The sequence below is a fragment of the Ceratotherium simum genome, chromosome 26 (assembly GCF_057802395.1).
Source record: "Ceratotherium simum simum isolate JZ-2026a chromosome 26, ASM5780239v1, whole genome shotgun sequence".
In the NCBI taxonomy this organism is placed as follows: domain Eukaryota; kingdom Metazoa; phylum Chordata; class Mammalia; order Perissodactyla; family Rhinocerotidae; genus Ceratotherium; species Ceratotherium simum.
Window position 1 is genome coordinate 6,714,097 of NC_141925.1, and position 22,972 is coordinate 6,737,068.

The 22,972-nt window shown below is 41.9% G+C and overlaps 1 protein-coding gene across 4 annotated transcripts in view; it reads left to right on the top strand.

Annotated features, from left to right (window-relative positions):
- Nucleotides 1-22,972, top strand: part of RBFOX1 (RNA binding fox-1 homolog 1) — a 354,626-nt gene that overhangs the window by 279,748 nt on the left and 51,906 nt on the right. For all 4 annotated transcript variants that reach the window (XM_087449192.1, XM_087449191.1, XM_014793462.2 and 1 more), the window contains one exon: nt 16,935-17,067. In XM_087449192.1, the coding sequence (XP_087305318.1) occupies nt 16,935-17,067 (133 nt within the window). The remainder of the gene's footprint in view (nt 1-16,934; nt 17,068-22,972) is intronic.

Below are 22,972 nucleotides of genomic sequence, written 5' to 3' on the forward strand. Positions count from 1 at the left end.
ACTGTGTTTGCTTTGAGTAGCAAAAAAATACAACCCCTTCACAGAGAGGTTTGGCGAAAGTGGGGGCAGGGCTGGTGGGCCTGCTCTGTGCTCATCCAGTCCTAGGGCCAGTGGTCTGGAGGCTCCTCCTGTCCTGTCTGAGGGAAAGGCACCACTGTATTGTCAGCACTGTTTGCTGTATGCAATGAAGGCTTAATACCAAAGCCAGCTCCAGGCAGAAATAGAAAGGTAAAGAACATATCACCTTTCTTCAAAATTAACATTGCCTTCATTTTTATTAGTTGAAATATCAAGATGTAAATTATTGGTTCCATGAAAGGGAAAGTCCACTTCTAATTTGGATTAGCAAAGCCAGCTATCACTGATCCTTATTTCCATATAACGTAGATGTTTCCAGAAGAAAGGAAATGTTGTCAGCTTTATTTTGTTTTCTTTACAATTTTATGAATAGATTTTAAATTACAAAAGTAACATGTACTCACTATCATCATGGAAACATGCAAACACACACACACACACACACACACACACACGCATGCGTGGAATAGTGTGGTATTAATATCCCCACTTTGCCCAAAAACACAAACCGTGAAAGTAATCTATATGGACTCCCTGGTAAGTATTTTTTCATGTGTTCTCCATGGTAATGCAAAGAAGGACATCCACACAGGCAATGGGGGCATGTTGGTAGTTTGATTTTATACAGAGGGGAGTATACACATACATGTTATGTGCATTTTACACATATTAATTATATTTTGTTTCACTTAATAACATATTGTAGCTATCTCCCATTCAGCCTTTTGGTATCTTCATGGTGTTCCATGGTGTGTATGGTCCACAATTTATTAAATCATTCTGTATCCACACTCATTCAAGCCACTTCTTTTTATATCCCCTCCATAAAGGCTGCAGCAAATGTCTTTACATATGCCCTGACATAAGGTGCTTCACATCCCACATCTATGTTCCTAAACATGGGACTGTTGGTTCCACCCCAGTGTTCTTGCCAGAACCCTCGAGTTTTGCTCTTTAGTTTCGCAAACTGGGTGGATGAAAAACGCCATCTCAGTTTGCTCTAGTTTGATTTGCTTTTCTCCTACTGAGGAACATCATCTTTCACATATTTATTTGTCATTGGATGTTACCTCTTGTGAGTTTCTGATACACATCTGCCCGTTTCTCTTCTGAATTTTTCTCATTTTATTTTTAATTCACATAGAGAGATAATTATGCATTAGGGAGAATAACCTGTGAATAGCGTAGATGTTGCAAACATATTTCCTATTTTGGCCATTTGGTTTTGCTTACATTCCAGTATACATTTTTGATTATATAGGCAAATAAGTCTGTCTTTTCTTTGTTACTGAGATCAAGGTGCCAACGTGGGGGGTTCTGGTGAGAACTCTCTTCCTGGCTCATGGCACCATGTAGTGTCCTCATGTGACACTATAAGGGCATTAATCCCCTATAAGGGCGCTAATCCCTTATGAGGACCCCACCCTCATGACCTCATCTAAACCTAGTTACCTCCCAAAGGCCCTACCTCCAAATACCATCCCATTGGAGATTAGGGCATCAACAGATGAATTGGGGGATAGAGGACACAATTCAGTCCATAGCAAGTACCTTGACACAGCAGTGCCAGTTTTATATGTCAAGGGCTGAAAAGCATTTTCCAGCAGAAACTTCTTCATGTTTCCATATGCTTATCAATGCAAACAAGTATATTTTCACACAGTCACATGGAAGCCACAGCTGAACTTTTGATCCTTGATCACAAATCCTGAAGTAAAAGGAAGATGTCTGTTAATTCCTTCTGAAATTTTCACCGCTGACAACAGGAAAAAAAAGCTGATATCCTAGGCAAATGCTTGGGAACTTAAATGTTATCAACATGCAAAATCATCTCCTTATTTAGTCACTTTTATGAAACTCAAGGGCAAGTAGTAGTGGCATAGTTTTAATTGATATATTGATTGCAGGTTTTATAGAAGTAATTGTGTGGAATTCATAAAACAGTGATTTAAGTGGCAGAAACATACATAAATCAGGCCTGCACTGTTCTCCTTTTAGGTAATTGATAGAACTTCCATTGGTTTCTATAATTAAAGTAACAGCCTAAATTAATTTATGGCTTCTGCTTTCTTCTGCCCAATACAGAAGATGTCAGTAGACTGAGTTTAGTTAATAGAAAGTGCACGTACAGGTCATTGTGTTACTGATACATTGATTTAAAGAACTGTGTCTTCTTTCTCTCTCTCTTTCCAGTAACTCAGGGCTTTGTGGTGGCCTCTGAGAAGGCTTTTTCTTATATTTTCTGGAAGAATTGCTTAAAAGAATAATAATCAATGCTGAAACGAAGGTGAGGCCGGTGAGGGACTCACCTCAGACAAAATTTAGAGAAGCGCCAAAAACTCAGTAATCAACATAAATAACATTGTAACGCGATATTTTAAAAAAATTGAAATTAATGGAAAAAATTCGTGAACAACGTATCAAAAATTTCCATAGAGACAGGATGAGTATTACTTTTTCTTTTGCTTTGGGATCCAATATGGTTCAGCACTTCTTTATTTCAGTTTTGATAGTCTGTTCATCATGAATTTTTTAATAATAATTTTAACTTTTTAAAAAATTGCATTAAAATGTGATTTATCTTGATTCCAGGGTTTTTGGTGTCCCCTTCCCTTAAATTTTGCACCCCAGGTGAGTGCCTAACTGGCCTTACCCTAGTTCCAGCCCTGAAAACAACAACAACAATAATAATAATAATAATAACTACCATATGTGAGGCATTCTGCTAAACCCTTCACATGAACTTTCTCACTTAATCCTCACAAGAAAACTATGAAATACGTATGATTATTATGCTTCCTTTTAGTTTTTTGGTGAAGAATATTAGCCCTGAGCTAACATCCATCGGCAATCCTCCTCTTTTTGCTGAGGAAGATTGGCCCTGGGCCAACATCCATGCCCATCTTCCTCTACTTTGTATGGGACACCACCACAGCGTGGCTTGACAAGCGGTGCATTGGTGCGCACCCGGGACCTGAACCCACAAACCCTGGGGCCACTGAAGCGGAGCGCACAAACCTAACCACTACGACACTGGCCTGGCCCCTATGCTTCCTTTTCACGTGAGAAAATTTAGACTTAGAGGAATTAAGGGCCTTGTCTGAAGTGACCCAGCTAGATCAACTTTGAACCCAGACTAACTGAATCCCAAGCCTTCCGTCTTCCTAGTCTCTACACTTGCATACCAGAGATGGAAACAGCCACTCCTCTGCTCCTGGAAATGTCTGAGCAGAGGATGGTTGAGTGGCGCCTCTAAGCAGCTGTCCAGCCCCTGCATTCAAGCCAAGGTTGTGCTTTCTCCTTCCCATCCCAGGATTGCTGGGGAGGCAATTCCGGCCAGAGGTTGGCAAAATTGTTCTTTAAAAGGCCAGAGAGTAACTATTTCCAGCCTTCAGGCCATCTGGTCTCTGTTGCAACTACTCAACTGTCTTTATAGCTTGAAAGTAGCCATAGACGGCACATAAATGAATAGGTGTGGCTGTGCTTCCAATAAAACTTTATTTACAAAAATAATTTTCAGGTCAGACTCAGCCAGAGGACCATAGTTTACTAACCCCCTTGTCAGGCCATCATTCCCATTTGAAAGGGCAGGACACAGGGCAACTGGCTACCTGTGGGTGCGGGTAGAAAGGAGACTTCTTTTCAGTGTGCCCTTTCTTGCACCTTTTGCCTTTTGTACCATTTTGTGACGTTTTAAACAATAATGTAAGGTAGGCATGTAAAGAGAATACCCTATTCTTGGTCCATATTAAAGTAAGATACGTACATAAATTCAGTCTAGATACAATGGATTGACTTAGTTTTGCTGTCACGATAAACAACAGACAAACAAATCTGGATTGGGAGGCTTTATTTTGGTGCTGCTGGCTTTCTCTGAGACCTGCCCCACTTTCCCTGGTATAAATGGGGAGACTCTATTAACTTACCTAGGATCCTTATCTTCTTCCAGGGCTGCTTCTGTTTCCTCCTGCACACTCCCAACAATGCTGGTCTAAAAGGCCCTCCAGGCTGGATCCTTCTAATCAAGCATCAGTGCCTCGCTCTCCCTCTGTCTCTATGGCTCAGCATTATGGTGACTACATACCTATGTCCCTTCTGTCATCATCCCTGAAATAGTTCATTACTTTCTTTACTCAGTCTTTTGATAGGAGAGGAGGATAAAAAAAAGCATTATGTCATTCAACAATCTTTATCAAGTTCTTTCTATATGCTAGATACCATTCTATGCACTATTAATACTCCATGGACAAGAAATCCACAAATCAGCCTCTACAGTGCCTACATTCTCGTGGACAAGACAAATAATGGACAATATATAATGCTAAGGTCTCAGAATTGAAAACACATTACTCATAGGGATATTTGGGAGGCCATACCCAACAGGAGACTAACCCACTGTGAACACTGCCATTTGAATACCTCTTGGTAGTTGAATAAATACCACTGCTTTGCCCATTATTCTGCACTACAGATAGACACATTGGCTTCTGAGATCCTATTTCCCTCATTGAACCCATGGTTGAGAGATTTTGAGACACCCGCTGTGTGACATGCTCTGCCTGTCACCTCAATCATAGCACATACCTGACTTAATGAATGGTGAGTGTCCACAGTTGGACACAGCAGTCCAGCCACCATGACTGATGGATGAACTCCAGGAACCATTCTTTCTCCATCATGAAGCACCATCTCTTTGCTTTGCTTCATCTGCCCTGCTTTCCCATGGCCCACCACAGCTCTGATTTATTAACAGGTGGTTTTTAAGAGGTTTTTACCAGCTCTTGTGTTAACTTAGTTATTGCACCTGGACACCAGTTTTCAGAACAGGTTCATTTGTGTTTTCAATCCCAGCCATTACCACCCCGACTGGGTTAGCTCCTTCATTGATGTCCGTGGTTACTTTGGCTGAATCATAATCATAGACAACTTTGTTCTTCCTGTTTTGTCTTTTTTTTAACCAATTTCAGGAAAATTAAAAAAAAAATACTAGTTGAACACCCTCAGTCGTTTAAAGGGAAGAATCTGCAAAGAAGAAGCCACATTTCAGGCGGCTGCTATCTCACTCTCCCAGTGCTTTGGTTATTAATCTCAATGCAGAATGGTGGCTTTCGTCTTCTTCAGATGGGGGTCTTACTTCTGCAAAAGGCTGCGAATTGCAAAAACTACCATCCCGTGGTGTTCCCCCAAACATCTTATTTGTCATGATATTTCTTTCACAGAAATACATATGACAGATAAGGAGTCACCAGAGGATGGTTTGCTTTGTGTCAGACAGATATTAAAACAATAAACTACGTTGCCCTGGGATTCGGCACGTGCACAGCCAGAGAACAAGGCCGAGATGAGATGTTTCTGAAAGGCAGCGAGGCAGTTCTAGGGAAATTCCCTGGAAACCCCAAGTCCTGTGATAGCATTGACAGAAAGTACTTTTTAATGCTCACATTTTCTTAAGAGGATCAACAGACAGCCTGGTGCAGCTCCCATATTTAACTCCTCGGCCATGCCCACTTGCCACTAGCCCTCGGCAGGGGTGAGAGGGAAATCCTTCAATGGGTTGAGAAGCTTAAGAGTTTATTTTTTTCAGCACTCATCTGTGCTTCATTTGCTTTTTCAAACTAATATGGATTTTAAAATGGTAAAAACATATTCTGAGTTCAGATCTCCGAACATGAAATTTGCCGGAGCCAAAGATAAAATCTTGTTTGATTCCTAGAATATAAAAGGAGGGCAGCTTGATGCAATGGAGCAGGTGTGCATTCCTGGAGGACCAGGCTTTGCAAATTGAGCCAAGCCCTCTCCAAGTCTGCAGAGCTGGGAGCGGCATCTTAGGATCTTAGGGGAATAAGAACATCCAATGACACTCATATAATTCAAGCAGTGGGGTGGGGGTTCTTGGTGCTTCTTGCATAGAAATGTGTTCAACCATAGAGGCAGCCCCCTCCTCCATTGCCTATTTTATCTTCAAAAGCGCATCTCCCCATGCAGTGCACACATAAATGAAAGGAAGCTGAGCTTTGCCTCCCATTGGAGGGAAAAGAGCCTGTCATAGTTCATTTAAACACAATAATTTAAACACTCACTTCACTAAGAACTCCAAAACCACAATTTTCTTAGATCATGTTTTTATTTCTGTAAAAATACCATCATGCCAAAAGCTATTTTATTGCTACTGTAGAACTTGAGGGGAGTGTTCACAAAATGCAGTTTTCAGGACCAAATAACACACCACATATTTTAGATCTGTCTCTCTGGGTTTGGCCTGCATGCAATGTAGGCTCTTGATGCCTAATTGCTTTTTACATAAAAACAAACAAACACACAAGAACCACCTTTGTAGGCACACCTGCCCAAGGAGATATACACCATCCCCACCCTTGGTAATTGTTACAAGGATCTAAGAAACCTTTCCCAGAGATCATTTTTTGCTGGCAAATCCTAGTCCCTAGTATTGGTTTTACAAAATTCTCCTTGAGCAACAATGTGATTTAGTGAGAAGAGCTGGATTCAGGCAGAGCTGGGTCTAAATTGTCATGGTGCACTAACAGTGTGACCTTGGCCAAGTCTCTGCCATGAACATATTCATGAATACCTACTCACCTACCTGTGAGCAATAAATCAGGCATTGTATCTCCTCAAATAAATGGCTGTACTTTACCCTTCTTTCTTAGGAGCTATATTCTCCAGGACTTTTTGAACGTTCACCAAAGAAGCTGGGTTGGAAGGTTTATATTAGTCTAGTGACTGGACAAATGGACCGTTTCTGAATGGTTCTCCTTCAGTCTGTTCTATACGGGGGCTTCAGGAGAATGCCAGCTTAGATATCAGGCAGGTAATCGCTAGGTCCAGATGGCACCTGTCCTCCGGGTTTGCTTCGGGTGTCACTCAAAGGATCAAGCCTCAGTCTTTCAAGTCTGGAAGCTGACTCTCAAAATCAGATGGCCTCCACGGGGACCAACCAGCTAGACAGACCCACAGTGATGGCTGGAAGTGAAATGAATGATGTATTTGCATCATGTCCCCATCCCATGAGCCACCGCCAACCCCCTCTAAGGGCCTCATGTTAAGGAGTTGCAGCAGCCCTAGAGAACCATGGGAAATCCAGCCCAGCATAAGGAAGCTAATTTATCACACCTGCCTTATTTCCTACCTGGAGAGGCATTTCACCGAGCTTGCTGTGTCAGCCAGCTGTTAGCTAGATCATGAATGATTTAACAATTGAACCTTTACTGTGTATATGCACTCGATAAAGTAATTATTTATACAAATTATTTGCTTTTTGCCATGGCTGCCTGAAAAAAGCTAAATTGATACTGGTACAGGTTTTGTCAAATGAATAGGTTATGGCAAATCGCTTCGTCCAAATTAAAATAGATCTCAGCATCTCACGGCTTTGTTTGTCTTCAGCATTCCTTCAAACTACAGAAGGCACCTTTGCAAATACTTCCGCGGTTCTGCCAAGTTAAATGCTCCAAGATTGAGATTCATTCTCATTTTGCTGAATGAAATGTTACAAAAATCCTGCCCAGGGGGGACTGTCAATACCTGTGAGTAGACAGATCACAAATACATCTTCTGCACAGTGAAAGCACATCACTGCTCATTCAGCAGCCACAGCATTCGCCACGTCAGTTGGATTAATCCGACCATTTGTAACCTGGGAGAAAAGAGAGGGCAGCTAACTTCAGGAGGTAAGCAGGAAGAACGTGGCAATTAGTTAAAAACCAAGGCTTCTATCCTTATTCAAAGTCACAAAGACCTAAATGATGAAAGAATACTCACATGCCGTGCGTGAGCATTGTGTGTGGGTTTTGTTGCGGCTTTTTGAATTCGTTTGTAAGTTAGGAAACATTTCTGCTTTGGGAACACCAGACTCACCAGTCAGAGTAAACCCCTGTGTGTTCATTGCATTTAGTTTTCTTTATTTTTTTTCCTAGGTGACTCATTTCTTTTAGGAAGAGATTTATTTCTAACCAAGTTGTGAGTCAAGTGATATTTGATAACAATATTAACAAATTAATTATATATAGAAAAAAGTGCAACACTCCCAAATATTATGAAATCTTCTTCATCAAATCTTCCAAATCTTCAAGAAAATTTCTAGTTGAATTTAGTCATTGGGAGCTCCTTACTTTTGACAGTAATTAGGGTGTGTGTGTAACACCATACTAGTGTAACCCAGATCCCCATCACTGGAAGAGTCCATTTCCCCAACATTTTTGGATTGTATATGACCCTCCTGGCTCACATCCGGATGTGAAGATAAACCCCAGTGGAGAAGGGAAACAGCTTGCCTCGGACTCTTATCAGGAACATAAATCAGTAGTGATCCCTGTGGCCTGTATCCAATTAGCGGAAAAGGAGCAAAGCCCTTCCAGGTGTCTTGAAATCTCAGAACATAAATATAGAACAGAAGACATGGCACCTGCAACCCCCTTCCCCTTCTACCTCCTGCCCCCAACAAGGAGCATATTGAGGTCTTAGGGAGGCTTGTCAGCAGATTCCCCTGCAAATTAACTCAGTCCATGATGAATTGGGGCTGGTTCCCTTGGATGTGCTCTGGATGTAGGGAGATGATGTAGCAGCTTGTACAGGCAATAGGAGGGAAATAAAAACTGAGAGCCTCTAAGGAGCATGGAGAGAGTGTAAGGAGAAAGTTTTTGCCCAAAGCTGCCAGGGGATACCTTTGTCCTAGTTGCCTCCATGGGTAGTAGATAAGATGCTAGGCTCTCATGTCAGGCTGCGTGGGTTCAGATCATTGGGCGAGTTTCTGAGCTGTTCTATGTCTTCCTTTCTTCTTGAGGAAAGTAAAGATAGCAATAATACATGGTTCATGTGGTTTTGTGAGGAGTTAGTGGGTTAATCAGTGGGTCTGGCGATTAGCAAGTATTAGCAAATAGTAGCTGTTATATCATATGGTTGAATCTCCTCCATCCAATAATGGAGTAACAGAGGTTGGAATTTTGATGACTGTAATCCCATCGTGCTTGGATTATTCCAGTTACCGCTGCCTGACTTTTAGACAGGTGAGGTCCAGAGTTCCTCATCACTAATGTCCTCACTAAACCAGACTTTCTCTTAGAATATGCATCCTTCATAAACAACATTAGCACCTCTTACAGGTCCAAGGACCATCACCCATTTTTCCTCTGTAAGTGAACTCTTAGGGCATTCCAAGTTTATCTGACAATATAATCAACAAACATTTCAGGGATTACCTTGAGCCAGCTACCCCTCTAGGTGCTAGAGACGCAAAACCAAGTCCTCAGGATATCCCAACAGAGAGATATATAATGAAGTCACAATCAAATGAGGTGGTAAGAGACTGGTAAGTGAAGGAAAATAAATAGGAGTGATGTGATAGAGACAGTGGTGGAGTCTGGACATGTCGAGAGAGGAAAAGCCCTTGGAGGAGGAGATGATGTTGGAACCAAGATTTGAATTAGGGAATCAACTTTGTTTAGAGACTGAACAAAGGAAAGAGAACCTGCAAAAGCAGCTGAGAAACCGCAGCCAGAGGAGGCTTGGAGGCAAATGAGGCATGTTAGCTTCATCCAGTAAAGATTTAGGTCAATAAATTCAGCTTGGGCAATCCAGCCAGTACAGTGTCACCATCTTTTTTTCCCTACAAAAACGTGCACTTCTCTCCAAGTTCAAGGTCTTGCCAATTCCTTCGACACATCCTAATCAGACCTATAACAGCCTAGAAACTTCTGGTTAATTTAGATTCGACTAAAACTTTTGTACCATGACGTTATGTAAAGAGATTCAATTATGGTGCGCAATGTTTTGTGAGTAACTACCGCCCATAAAAAGTTAATTAATCAGGGCTGGGTCAATTTCCTCGTGCCATGTCAATTTGCTGCCAGGTAATTAATCACTAATCAGCCACCAGGCAGCAGGCCGGGGGGACAATCCACAAGCCATTTATTGTCTTGTCCCAAATAAATGGCACGCGCAGCCGGGAAGAAACACATCTTGCCTTTCATAATATTTTTATCGACACTTTTGCAAGTTGTAATGGACTGCAGCGACAAGCAGCCGCAGTTCAGTGGAATATGAATATTAAAGAAACAAATGAGCGGAGATTTATAGGACATTCCGTTTCTGTTATGTCAGTTTTGAGATTAAACCGAGCAAATGAACAGTGAAAAATTATTCTTCCATGTGGAGAACGGTGATTAGACTTGTACATTAATTAGAAATTTTTGTTTTCCTATTCAATGCATTTCAAATGAGGATGTCCTATAAGGAACTGTTTGTCCAAAATGTAGATTTATTCACTTCTAAACAGCAGTATTTAATATCAACATGCATTTAAAAATGGAATAAGAGTCAATCCGAAATGCGCGTTTCAGGCGTAAATAGATGTGCATATGAAAACCAGAGGTTCCAACAAATGAAGCAACCGTTTTGGTCTTTTTGTAAATGACTGAATGGATGAAACAACCCCCTTTTTCTCCCAAACTTCGAAATTACTGAATTTTAACAAAATTGAAAGCTTTTTCATTTTTGTTTTGACCTAGAACTAAACATACTCCATCATATTAAATTTTCCATTGAGTGTAATTTAAAGATAGGGACCTAATTGTATATAAATTCTATCTTGTAAATCCATTCGATGTACCTTTATTTGAGATTCGTTTTGAAAAAATGAGCAAACATTTTTGCCATTTGGAAAAAAAATCCATTTTTTTGACAATCCATTGTGATGTTTATCACACAATGCTTTGCCTCTGAAATTGAGCTATACTGGCTGTTTATCTCGTCTTGGTCTGTTACCTATTATACCACTTCTTAATTTATGGTCCAGCACATGGAACGGGAGATCCCCCAAGGGGAATCCTGCAGAACTGTGAACCTGCTGTTGAAAGCACATCTGCACCCCCAGAATTGTGTAAGTGACTATTTCCTACCATAAATTACCCACAGAACAATTCAACCTCAAATTAGCATGAGCATCTCTCAGTCTTAAAACATTCAAAGGGTGGGGGAAAGTTGGCATTATGGAGCAAAGAAGGAGGAGGAATGGGACAAAGAGAGAGCCCCCTCATCCATTCTGATGGCACACCTTTTCCAGGGCATCTGGCAACCTCACGCAAATTCAAACCAGCGCACGAATGCGAAGAATAATTGCCCATTAAAGCGGTTGTATATTTTTATGGCTTTGATGCAGAATCTGCCCCCCTGTTGGCTTTTGCATCTGCTACTTTTCCATCTCTCCCAGAGCTCTAAAACTTTAATATGCAGTTTATAACCCTCAAGTATTTTCCCCTGGTTTTGTGTTTCTTCTCTTGGGATTTCCGGGCTGGTGAGATGATCTCATTTGTGTTTATTTCCGAAGGTAAGCACCATATTCGTAAAAAAGAGAGGGAAGGGGGGAGAACACGCGTTCGTCACTGTAAATACATTGAATGCAGAGCTCAGAGAAGGTGGGAGGTAGGGGCTTTGTCTTGGAGGGGGAGACAGGCAGTAAGCAGTTGACACTCTAGTAAATGGCCCATTTGGCTGGTTGATACACCCACACATCTTCCACTTAAAAATGTTGATTTGCCTTGATTTTGAGCACGTCACAGCATGCCTCTTGTTACATCCCTGAAGTTTCCGTTTCATTGAGTCCCGCGGTATACAACTCCTCATTCCCATGAACTGAGATGGTTACTCCACTAACCTCCCTCAAAATAGGCTCTGGGTATAAATCTAGCTGAAGGTTGGGAGTAGGTGGGCTGGGAATGCTGATGTGTCAACAAGATGCACAATTGGTATTTGCTCCAAAAGCTCTCACCCTGTTTTCTTTGAGAGAAACTCATTTTTAGCTTATGAGCTAAATCCAATTTTCGTCACAATGATACCAGATTTTTCACTTTGATTCATGCTGGATAAGGTTGAAGAGGGAACCTTTCCAGTATAATGAACCTATGGTTTTTTCCCTCCCTTGTCTCCCTCATGCCAAGAACTAAAGATTTATACTGTATCCACAAAGCAACCTGAATACTTGCCATTGTTTTCCAATGATGGTCTGTTTACATGTTTATGAACTTGAAGTTCAATTAGAAAAAAATCAAACTCCAGTGCTGAGGTTCAGAAATGCCTATAATTTGGTGTCTTTCCTTTCTCACGTTGTTCTTTAATTAACAAAGAGGCATTTACAAATATGAGACAAGGTGACAGGTTTATGATTTTTATTAACATTGATTTACTCCATTCTAGAAATGGAGAGGATATTGTTAGTTTCCATTTGGCATTTTGCATTGGATTTATTAAACATTTATTGCCCACTTACTGGATCCAAACTCCTGGGCTGGGGCATTGATAGATGACATGATAAGTTTCACTCTACAAAAGATAAGTGTCATGCCACAAAGTAAGCACATCATTAAGATGTCTTCTTTCTGTGTGGTTCAAGGAGAAAGCCATTTTGGTTTTGTTTAATCTGTCTCTCAATCATCTATCCAGCTAATTGCTTCAAATATGCAGTTAACCACATCCCAGCATCTATAAGCCAGCGCACCTGGTAGGCAAGTAAAAAAAAAAAAAAAAAATCATTTTCTTCCATCCCACCTTGAGTCTAAAGGAAGCTTGACAAACAATTGTGTTTTTTTGCCCTTGAAATTGACTATTTGTCTTAGTGGCAAGAGAGCAACACTGTCCTAAACCAGCCATGGGGGGAAACAATCCTCTAATGGAGAAGGGGAGAAACACAGAAGGCACAATGACAAATCTAATGAGTTAGGGATTATAAAGATTGTTATTTTCTGTTGTTTCTTGTTGAACACATTTATTGCATTCAGAGACTGAGATTAGCTGGGTTGCCAGAAAGTGCTGTCTGGGGCTATATGAAGGGAGGCATGTGACTAAATGCCTTTTAATAGCTACCACCTGTCTGGGGAGACTGTTTAAAGTCCTGCTTTCCCCCAGAACAAGAAACTGATCTTCAAATTCTGACACCTGCAGCAGTAAAAGTGAATTTAAATGAATTGAGGGTTTGCAAGAATTCCAAGTTCAATACGTTTATCCAAGTCATCTCCTTTTTTTGTTGTTGTTCAGAATCACACATATTCCAAGTCTGGTTGCTGTTTCTGGGCCAATGCAGTACCTATAAGTATGGATGTAGAGTTATTTTTATAAGGCTCACAACTGAGATGTAAAAGTTGTATTATTTGCATACTGTTTATCTGCAAATCCTGGGCAGGACACTTTGTATAGAGGACAGTGTTATGAAAGGTGGAAGGTGAAGAGGAAGGGCCTCTACTCCCCCAGAAAGAAGGAGACTGACATTGGTTAACCACCAAAAGGTGTCCAGGCACATATGGCATTATGTACCAGATACCTGGTCTGTGCCAGGCACTCTTCTACATTAACAAGCAGAACAGATGGAGATCACTGCCCTCATGGAGCTGGCATTCTAGCAAGAGTGAGAGCCCTTTTCCTTCATTTCTGGGGTCCAAACTACTTAATTGCTAGTATACCAGGGGAGGTTCGTGGCAGCCTTCTCCAGAAGGAGATTAGAAAATGAGTAATGGTGTGAAGGAAGGAAGGAGGGAAGGAGGGAAAGAGAGAAGGATGGATGGAGAAAGGAAGGTGGAAGGAAATGCTCATTAATCGTGATGACTAACTGGAGACTTCATAAAGAGACCCCTTGGCCAGCTCTACACTGGCAACAAGAAAGAGATAGCTGATCAAACCATCCATCTGGGAGACTCCCGTACTGTCTCCATGAAGCCTCTGGTCCAAAGCATGAACTATGGAACCTCTTTATTTTACCTAAGGGTACTTAGCCTCCCAGGAAGTTGATGTGTGTAGTCCTTCCCACATTCCTTTAACAAAATAAGAACCCCTCCACTGTGCCCTGTGTGGAGGAGCCCAAAGAGCCTCATATTACGACCTGTAAATACCTTATCCTGCCCAGGAAGGACGTTTTCTCCCTGTAGCAAAGGGGGTTCCAAATGGAATCCTGACTCTAGACTTTCAGCAGCTTGTGTTCCCCTCGCTCTACTGCCGAGCTTCTGTTTCATGTTATATCTCAACATCTAAATCCTCCAAGAATTATTGTAAAACCTGCTTGTCGCTGAGAGGGATCTTGTCTCGCTCACTCTGCATGGGAGCTGGCGATAATGAATGGGTCAGCATAATTACCGTGTTTCCTCACACAGGCAGCCAGCTGCTCTGCCAGATTGTGAATTTTTCATTTTCTTTATTTCAAAATCCAGGGCGTTCCTATGAAAACTTAATATTTGAACTGTGGCAAGAGAGAGGTGGAGTCAAAACCACGCTCACTCATTTTCTTCCCAGTCCTGATGCAAATATTCCTATCTCATGACTTCTGGGCTCTTATGATATTAGGATTTACCCGCTTTCCCCATGGAGATTGACACCTCTCCTCAATTTCAAGCACATTAGTTGAAACACGAGCCAGGAAACATGAGTGCTAAGGGCTGGTAAGCCAAGAGTTAAGTACAGCTGCATGGTTGTCTTTAACAACAATTTAAAAAAAGGTTAAAAATAACCAGTATGGTCATCGCAGGCACAAACGGAAAGATAAAACCATTCTGGCATAGTCCTACAATCCTAAGCATTTCACCAGCATTGTGAGAGAAACACACGGTGGAATCCATGAAACAGGCTGGCTGTTTGCCATTTGAGAACACACAGAGAATTCCAGATGATAGCCAGGCAGTCTTCACTTTGGGTTCAAAGGTTATATTCCAGTGCAAGCAATTCCATGAGGTGGTGTAGAATTAGGAATGTCTTCTATGGGAAACCCTACTCCCTCTGTCTCCCCCCAACCTTGCCCCCCATCACGCTACATGGTACCATGTACAATCTACCCAACTACAAACATACTCCGTCCAAGGACTTGGGTGGGGAGGAATGGGAAGAGATGGTGTGGAGGCTTCTATTACAGAAGGTGATGGAAGGAAGGGGAAAAGCCCATCTTGGCGGTTGGATATAGGGTAGAGACAGCTTTAGCACAATATGAAATACAATACCTTGCAAGAGGTTAGGTGTCCTGCAAAATAGAGTTCCTGAAGGAGTGAAGTTTGGGTGTGCTGAGTTAACCAAGGCCTGTTCTGTAAGCCCTCTTCACTATAAGGCCTTTCTGAGGCTTGATGCTCATATCATGCCAAAAGAAACTCTGTGTCCTCCTCAGCCTTGCATGTCATTACAAACACTGTATGAAATTGCAGCTGAGATGGAGCAGGGGAGGGAGGACTGTGCACAGGGAGGAAACCCATCCCACCATGGTTCATTCCACCCGTCTGCCTCTCTTTGGAAATCCTCAAAGCTCCTATTGGGTAAGCAGGATGAGAGAAGAAAATGGAGCAAGGAGAGAAGGTTTACTGGATAGCCTGCCAATCGTTTGGCCTGACCACAGCCCACGACTTCCTTCCCTTGTTCATGTATTTAAGTCATCGGTACATTCCTTCAGGTGTCCAATATTTAGAACCTACTGTGGATAAAATCGAGGCTTCTGCTGACTTGGGGAGGCACAGGGAGATGCAAAGACCGATGGGATATGGAGGAGGCCTCAAGGAGCTTGCAGACGAATTGGAGAGATAAAACGTAACAAAGGACTGATTCTCCTCTTCTCAAAACCAATGCCCCATGAGAGTTTCCCACTGTGCTTTCCCCGAAAAGCAACCCTTCCGTGGGATGCGCTTTGGGCCCCACTGCCTGCTGCTTAGTGGGATGGGACAAGCAAGGTCAGCACAGTGGGAGCACTGTGAGATTCAGGGAAGGGGAAGGAGCCGGAAGGCAGACGTGGTTTCCTGAAGGCTTCGGCTTCATGGGTTAGGATTTGCATGCGATAGGAGGAAAGATATCCCAGGCAGAGGAAACAGAATTAATTATTAGAGGTCTCAAGCATTTCCCTCTAGACTCCTCACCAAGTCATTCTGCTCAGAGAATTTTCCCCCAGGGAAGAAACCCCTGCCCACACCCTCTTCTTACAAGTTGAGTTCCCAGACTTCTCTCTAATGGTGATGGTTGTGTGTGCTTTAAAAGCTGTATAAATGGTTAAGAGGCTGATGGGACGTTGGTAATGATTTGTTTCTTGGAGCACGAGGGATTTGTATGCTTAGGATGCATACATGTGTCTTTACGAACACAGTACTTCAGTTAAAAAAATTTAACAAGCAATATATGTACATAAAGGAAAGTGTGGGAAATAAAAATGGGATGGGGAAAGCTATAGACAACTAACACTTACTCTTGCAGTTTCGCCCCACAGACACTATGAACACATAGAAATATGTGTGTATATGTATATACAATTGTATACATATGTACATACACATGCATATATAAATATGCATAAACACACATTTACATATGCACACATACATGCATATACATACACATACACGTGTGTATGTTGTGCACTCACACACAATATACATACATATATACATGCACACATATGTATATTGTGTGCTCAGACACATAAATATATATTAGACACAATATACATATGTGTGTATATGTATGTATGCGGACAGATAGATAATAGATTCATAGGATAGAGGTTGAGAACACATTGCACATACATCTTGCAATCCACCTTTTTAGAAATTGTAGTTTGGGCAGTGAGAGTTTCTCCTGTTATTAAGAATTCTTCGTGAATCTTTGTCATTTACCATATTCTCTTGGGCACAGGGACCACCGTCTTAACTAGCCCATAGGCTCTGGAATCAGACCTTGGCCTGCGCCTTGCCGCTCACCTTTAGACCTCCGACTCCTGGAAGGGGGGCAGGTGTCTGGCCTTGGCCAGCAGGGAGAAGGGTCGGAAGGGGGTCGTTCCCTCAAAGGCAGGTGTGCATCTCAAAGCCTTCGCCCTGCTCTCTCCTCTCGCCCCGCAGTGCCCGGCTTCCCGTATCCAGCCGCCACCGCTGCGGCCGCCTACCGAGGGGCGCACCTGCGAGGCCGCGGCCGCACCGTGTACAACACCTTCCGGGCCGCGGCGCCCCCGCCCCCGATCCCGGCCTACGGCGGGTAAGTGGGGCAGCCCCCCGGGGCGGGCCTCCTTGCACCAGCCCCCTCCCGTCTGCGAGCGCATGCTGGTCTTGACTGTCCCACCAGAACCGCCCCAGCATGCAGCCCGGCGCGCGCCTGCAGTGGAGCACCTTGCAGAGTATTGAAAAATGAGTGTAATTTGTCCTGTCATGGTTGGTGCCTTTAAGCATTCTACATGTCACATGTTGTTATGTAAATTCTCTTTGAGACTGAATGCTGGAGAACAGAGACATGGTTACAGCCAAAGATGTATTTCTGATGATTGCAAACATCTGGTTATTAAGGAGGTTGGATCACATTTGCCCCTTGAATCCCTCCACTGAGGGAGGTGAGGTTTTCAAACATACAAGTCGCTGAGGTGGTCTTGCTCCCCTCCCCAAAGACACCTTGCACTTCAAGATTTTTGAACCTTTGACTGAGAAGAGAAAATTAGGTGTGGAGTCAAATGCAAACTCTTTAAAGTTCAATGAAATTGGAATTAAGACCTGTTTTAGTTGGGTTTTCCAAAATGGCATTTGCCTTCCTTTCCCCTCTCGAGGAAAATGCAAATGGATTGTTCCCCATTGCCAGTTTGGTCTTTCTGCACACAGCCTTTGGTATTGTCAAGTGAATATCAGGGAATGGTGGTGAATGCTCAAAAAAATTTTAAATGGTACTTGTGTGGTGGACTGCAATCCTGAAATGCTACCTTTTTGCCTTCCTGTTAGGGATCGTTCTAGAACATTCTGGCATCCCTGGAGTCAGGAAGAGAGGGGTGTCTCTGAGGCAGTGGTCTTCAGGGGACATTTGGAATGTCCAGAGACATTTTTGGTTGTCACAACAGGAGCAGGGAGGTGCAATGGCATCTAGTGAGTAGGGGCCAGGGATGATGCTCAACATCCTACAATGCACAGGACAGCCCCTGCCCCCACCCCCGACTCCAACACAAAGAGTTCTCAGGTCCCAAATGTCACTAGCACAGCTCTAAGGAAAACTCAGCTATGCCCACAACAGTCTGGCATGAGGCTTTGCTGGCCAGTGACTGGCTTTCTGTTCTCTATAAAGAATATAGCTGTATTCAGGACTGTATGAAAAGGGTTAAATGCATTTTTTTATAGCCCTGTTGTTTATAAATCTTTTAGAAAGCCTGAATTAGCCTAGATCATCTCTCTATTGTGCTGATGACAAAGAGAAACACTCTTTTTTCATTATTTATTCATATCTCACCCATTCCAAAGTGAGCATTTGAAGTGTTTCAAAAACAAATGCAATGAGACAAAGTTAAGAATATAAAGAAATGAAACTAGGTGAAATCATCAGGAAGGAACTATAAACACAGAGAAAGAAGACAATGTCCATCGTTTCTTGTGTCGTCATTAGAGCTGGGTCAGTTCTGAGCTTCTTAGTGGACAAGACAATAGCAAAAAAAATTCTTACAGATAATATGGTGGATAATAATAAACCAAGGATGAATTGGCCCTAAATTCTCCCCACCTCCAAAATAATGCATCTGAAAACAAACAAACAAAAAATAATGCATCTGCATATCCTAAGCCTTATATGTCTACCACACGACATAAGAAGTCATTAACAGTATAATCATTATCTCCAGCCGCATAGTATTGAGCCCATTTTATAGATCCAGAAATGCAGAAATAAAGATTTGTTACTCCCGAGGTCACACAAAGAGTTATGAAGGAAAATAAAAACACCAAGTTACCCTCTAGGTAATTACTAAAGCAAGATTCATAAGCTATAAATGCAAAATTGCATGTTTATACCACATTAGTTTGTCTGAAAATCATTATCTCATCTTAGTAGATGGTAATTGTAGCTTTCCAGTGTATGTACCCTCAGTATGTCACTACTATATTGAACAGAAAAAACTAAAGTGAAATTACTTATCCTCACATGAACAATTTATAAAAATCTCAAAATCACACACCTGCTGTAAAATTGAAATTTGCTAACTTATAATGAACTTGCTCTTTGCCGGAAATAACCATGCATAACTAATTAATGCCACGTTCACCAGGGAGAGACACTGCCATCTCCAAATGGTGCGACAATGTGTTTGTGACTGCTTCGGATGTGATTTAATTTTAATATTCCAGCGATATTCCTAATCATTTTGGTTATAATAGTGGATTGTCCCTCTTTGCTGATAATATTATGACTGGAATTCTGATACCACACTTAGTAGTAAGATAAAATTCCCAAGATGGGAGAAGGAGAAGGAGCAGAAGGGCTAGGGCTGTGTGTCCATGTCCGCAGGTTCTATAAAGGCAATGTGCTGGTTGAAAAGGAGGAAATTCAGCTAGTTGCCTGGGTGTTTGGCTGGATTACCAATTGCCTGGGCTGCACAGGCACCAAATGAGAAAATGTGAACCCAGCATCTTAAATGAAGGTTTCCCTGTTCGTCTGGATTGTTTGTCTTAGGCTGAAGGAGACTACAGGGATGCAGCCCACTTGGAAAGGAGAACAGAGATGGGCTGGAGGAGGGCCCTGATCTTGCGTTGAGTGGAAGCAAGTAGCAGAGAGGTTGGAAACCCACTCTTGTTTCCAGGAGTTGACATGATCAGGATTCAGGTGGTTCAGGAGATCTTGTGGATTTCCTGTAATTTGTCTCTAAAGTCCTTTGGGGAAAGATTTCTAGATTTGACTAACATCTTTACTCCAGTCCAGTTCAGCTTAACACCTGTTGACTTAGCATCTATCATATTCCATGCACTGTTGTGCACTAGGGATGCTTAGGCAAATGGTACCTTCAGAGGAGTTTCTTCCAGTTGGGGGCAGGGGGCACCATATAAGCTAACAATTTCAACAAATGTGGTAAGGTATGGTGTTTCGTGAGCACCAAGAAAGGGCCCAGCTAAGATGTTTAGAGATGTCTTCCAGGAAAAGAAGAAATACAGGACACATTTAAGTCCAATAATTTCCCAAATTGCCGCGTTAAGATCTCATTCTGTGATTCTGCCCCTCACCCAGTGACCCTCATCTTTTCTACCTAGCAAACTGTATTTATTAAGGAAGAAGTAATTTTTCCCACTGTCCCCAGTGGAAGCCATATCTAACTGCCAAACTAAACCTCTGTTCTTCATAAAGTATCACGTGGATATACTTTGTTGTGAAAATTCCAACCAAAAATGTGTCATTTATTCTATGTCCATGTATGGTTTCAATATTTTTTTTTCTGGGAGATTAAAAAAGAAAATCCCACAGAACCTCCATGGCTACCTTTGTGGAGCCTTGGATGACCATTGGAGAAATACAACATCCAGATAGTCATACAGGAGGTTCACCAAGGGTGCCCTTACATTCATCCATTTCCTTTTATTGATTTAGTTTTCCCCTCCACATCCTGATATTTTCTGAAGTCCCTCCCAGCAACTAAAGAACATAGGTTATGGAGAGGCCCTATCCTCTTCTTTCTCACATAGTTAAATAGAAATTTCTTAGGATATTAATGCATGATCATTCCTGGGGGAATGGTGAGGGGCTCTGCTGTGGACTGTGAAGGGATCATAGGAATGAGTGGAAAACCCTAGACTAAGCCAGCCGACTCCCTATGGATTGCCAGCCTTAATTGATAGTGGCTGATGAGTTAGAAAGCTAGTGTCTACACAGTCTGCAGGATTGTTACAGTCCTATAAAGACATGGACTTTGGGGCAGATAAGATTGCCTTCACTGTTCTATTTCATACTACCCTGGGTAGCTGACTTGATCTCTATAGACACATAACAGGAGAGTGAAGATTATATCTGCCTCTGTAGAGTTGATAGAGAATGAAGTAGGGAGATCCATGGAAGGTTACGACTTGGTAAGGTCCACCGTGTGACATGTGTTTAGTGAACTGTAGCTACTGTTGTTGAGGTTGATGTAATTATTGACTTTTTATTAGCTGTCCATACTCTTCTCTTTCTCAAGGTCGCCTTTTGCTTGTGTTGAGTACACAGGCAGATCCTACATCTCTCCTTCTCCCTCTCTGCATCACTTACCCCTTTTCTGGGGGGCACCTGCAAGTCGCAGACCTCCATTCCCCACAAGCTACAGTTGGCTTTGGACAGAGGTACCTCAATAGTTTATGGAATAGGTAGATCATAAATAAAATATTAACTAGTGAACAGTCTCAGAGAGAGCTGAATGGACTAGGTTCTCCATATTTCTCCTTGCATTTGATCCTGGAGTCAATTTCCTTAGAGAAGCCACAATGTCCAGTCTGTCTTCCTGTGACTCAAATTTGGGATAAATTACCCATTGGGTGATTGCCATCCAAGGGAGCTTGCAGACTGATGATCTATGGATGAAGATGGCAGGTAGAAACATTGGAGACATGCCCACCAGACTCAATACAACATCTGATGTTTGCAGACAGCAGCTAAACCCCAATACCCTCCCAGAAGAATCCCACTAGATTGGCCTCACCAAGTTCTTGTTCTTAATTAATTAGTTAATGAATTATTAAACAGCTACTTATCAAGTGCCTACTGTGTACCATGCATATTGTCTGGGCATACAGTAGGGTGCTCTAATGTAGCACCATAAGAGATTTTTTAAATTATTAATTATTCTAAGGTAGGCATCCAGCATCTGCTGTAGGGTTTTGGTCTTGGTTCTCTGGGTATCTTTGAACAAGATGTTCTGTACTGTCTCAGGTAGTTAATTATGACACATCTCAGTACAGCTTCTCAGAGTTACCTCGAGAAGTATTTTGAGGAGACTCTGTGCTACTTTGGGTACAGGAGAGGTGTGGTAGTGTGCCAGGAGAAAACTTCCTAAAGTTGGCCAGTGCAAGAATGAAACCCATATGTAGATCCTGTGGGAGTGCTCCCAGGCTAGGTCCTGAAAAAGCCTCTGATGCCAGCCTCTAGGACTGTGTGTGGACCTTTCTGTCTATCAATCAACCATGTTTTTGGGTTTTAATTTATAAATGTCTAATCCTCAGATTGTATTATCTGATGCTTAGGAACTTTCTCATCTAATATAAACACTAGGAACTAAAGCCATCATCATGTATTCTCAGCATACTTTCCAGAATTCTCTCTACCTTGTTCATTTGTTTTTGGTATGAATTCTTGTGTAAATTCTCAGCCAGTTTTAAAATGTAACCTCTTACATTAAAAAGAAAGCCTCTTAATTGAGTGTATTTATAAACAACACCATAAATCAGTGATTCTTAAACTTTTGGGAGGAGGAGTGGGATGTCACAGTTGCCTTTGGTTATCGAATTAAAAATATCTATTTTCCCTAGGAAAGTGTTCGCACACACACCATTCTGTACAAATGCCAGGAAGTTCGTGGACCCACCTGATATCCATTCAAAAACAGCTAGATTTGAACACATTAAAAAATTTAATTTACTTTCCAGTTGGAAGGGGAGGTATGGTAGAGCAGTTTTAAATAACCTTTCCTTCAAGAATATATTTGTGGTTGGGTTATATTATGTTACACAAACAGATTGTATAGTTTGGGCATCCTGTACTTTTTTCCTTTCCTGTTTTTTTAAGTAAACTAATTTGCTATAGTGCAATCATCCCCTGCTTGCATTCATCCAAATATTTAACTACTGTTATTACCTTTCTAAGAAAATGAGATGTGCATTTGCATTATGTTCTTGCAAAAGCATATTGCAGTCCCAAAGTGATTGACAGGCAATACAATTACCTTTGCATGGCTAGACAGACCGCCTCTGCATTAAAATAGGGCTGCACCTGTTCCATGCATGATGGTAACTCCCTTCTCTGGTGACAGGGCCATGGTTAATTTATCTGTAGATGCAAACTACACATCGAACCCTGCCCTCCTTCCCCTGCATATCTGATATTTTAAGTGCACCTGTTTCATGGGGCTCTAAAAAGTGTTTGGATACATTCTGGGAAACCAGCATGAGACTTTATAAGAGCT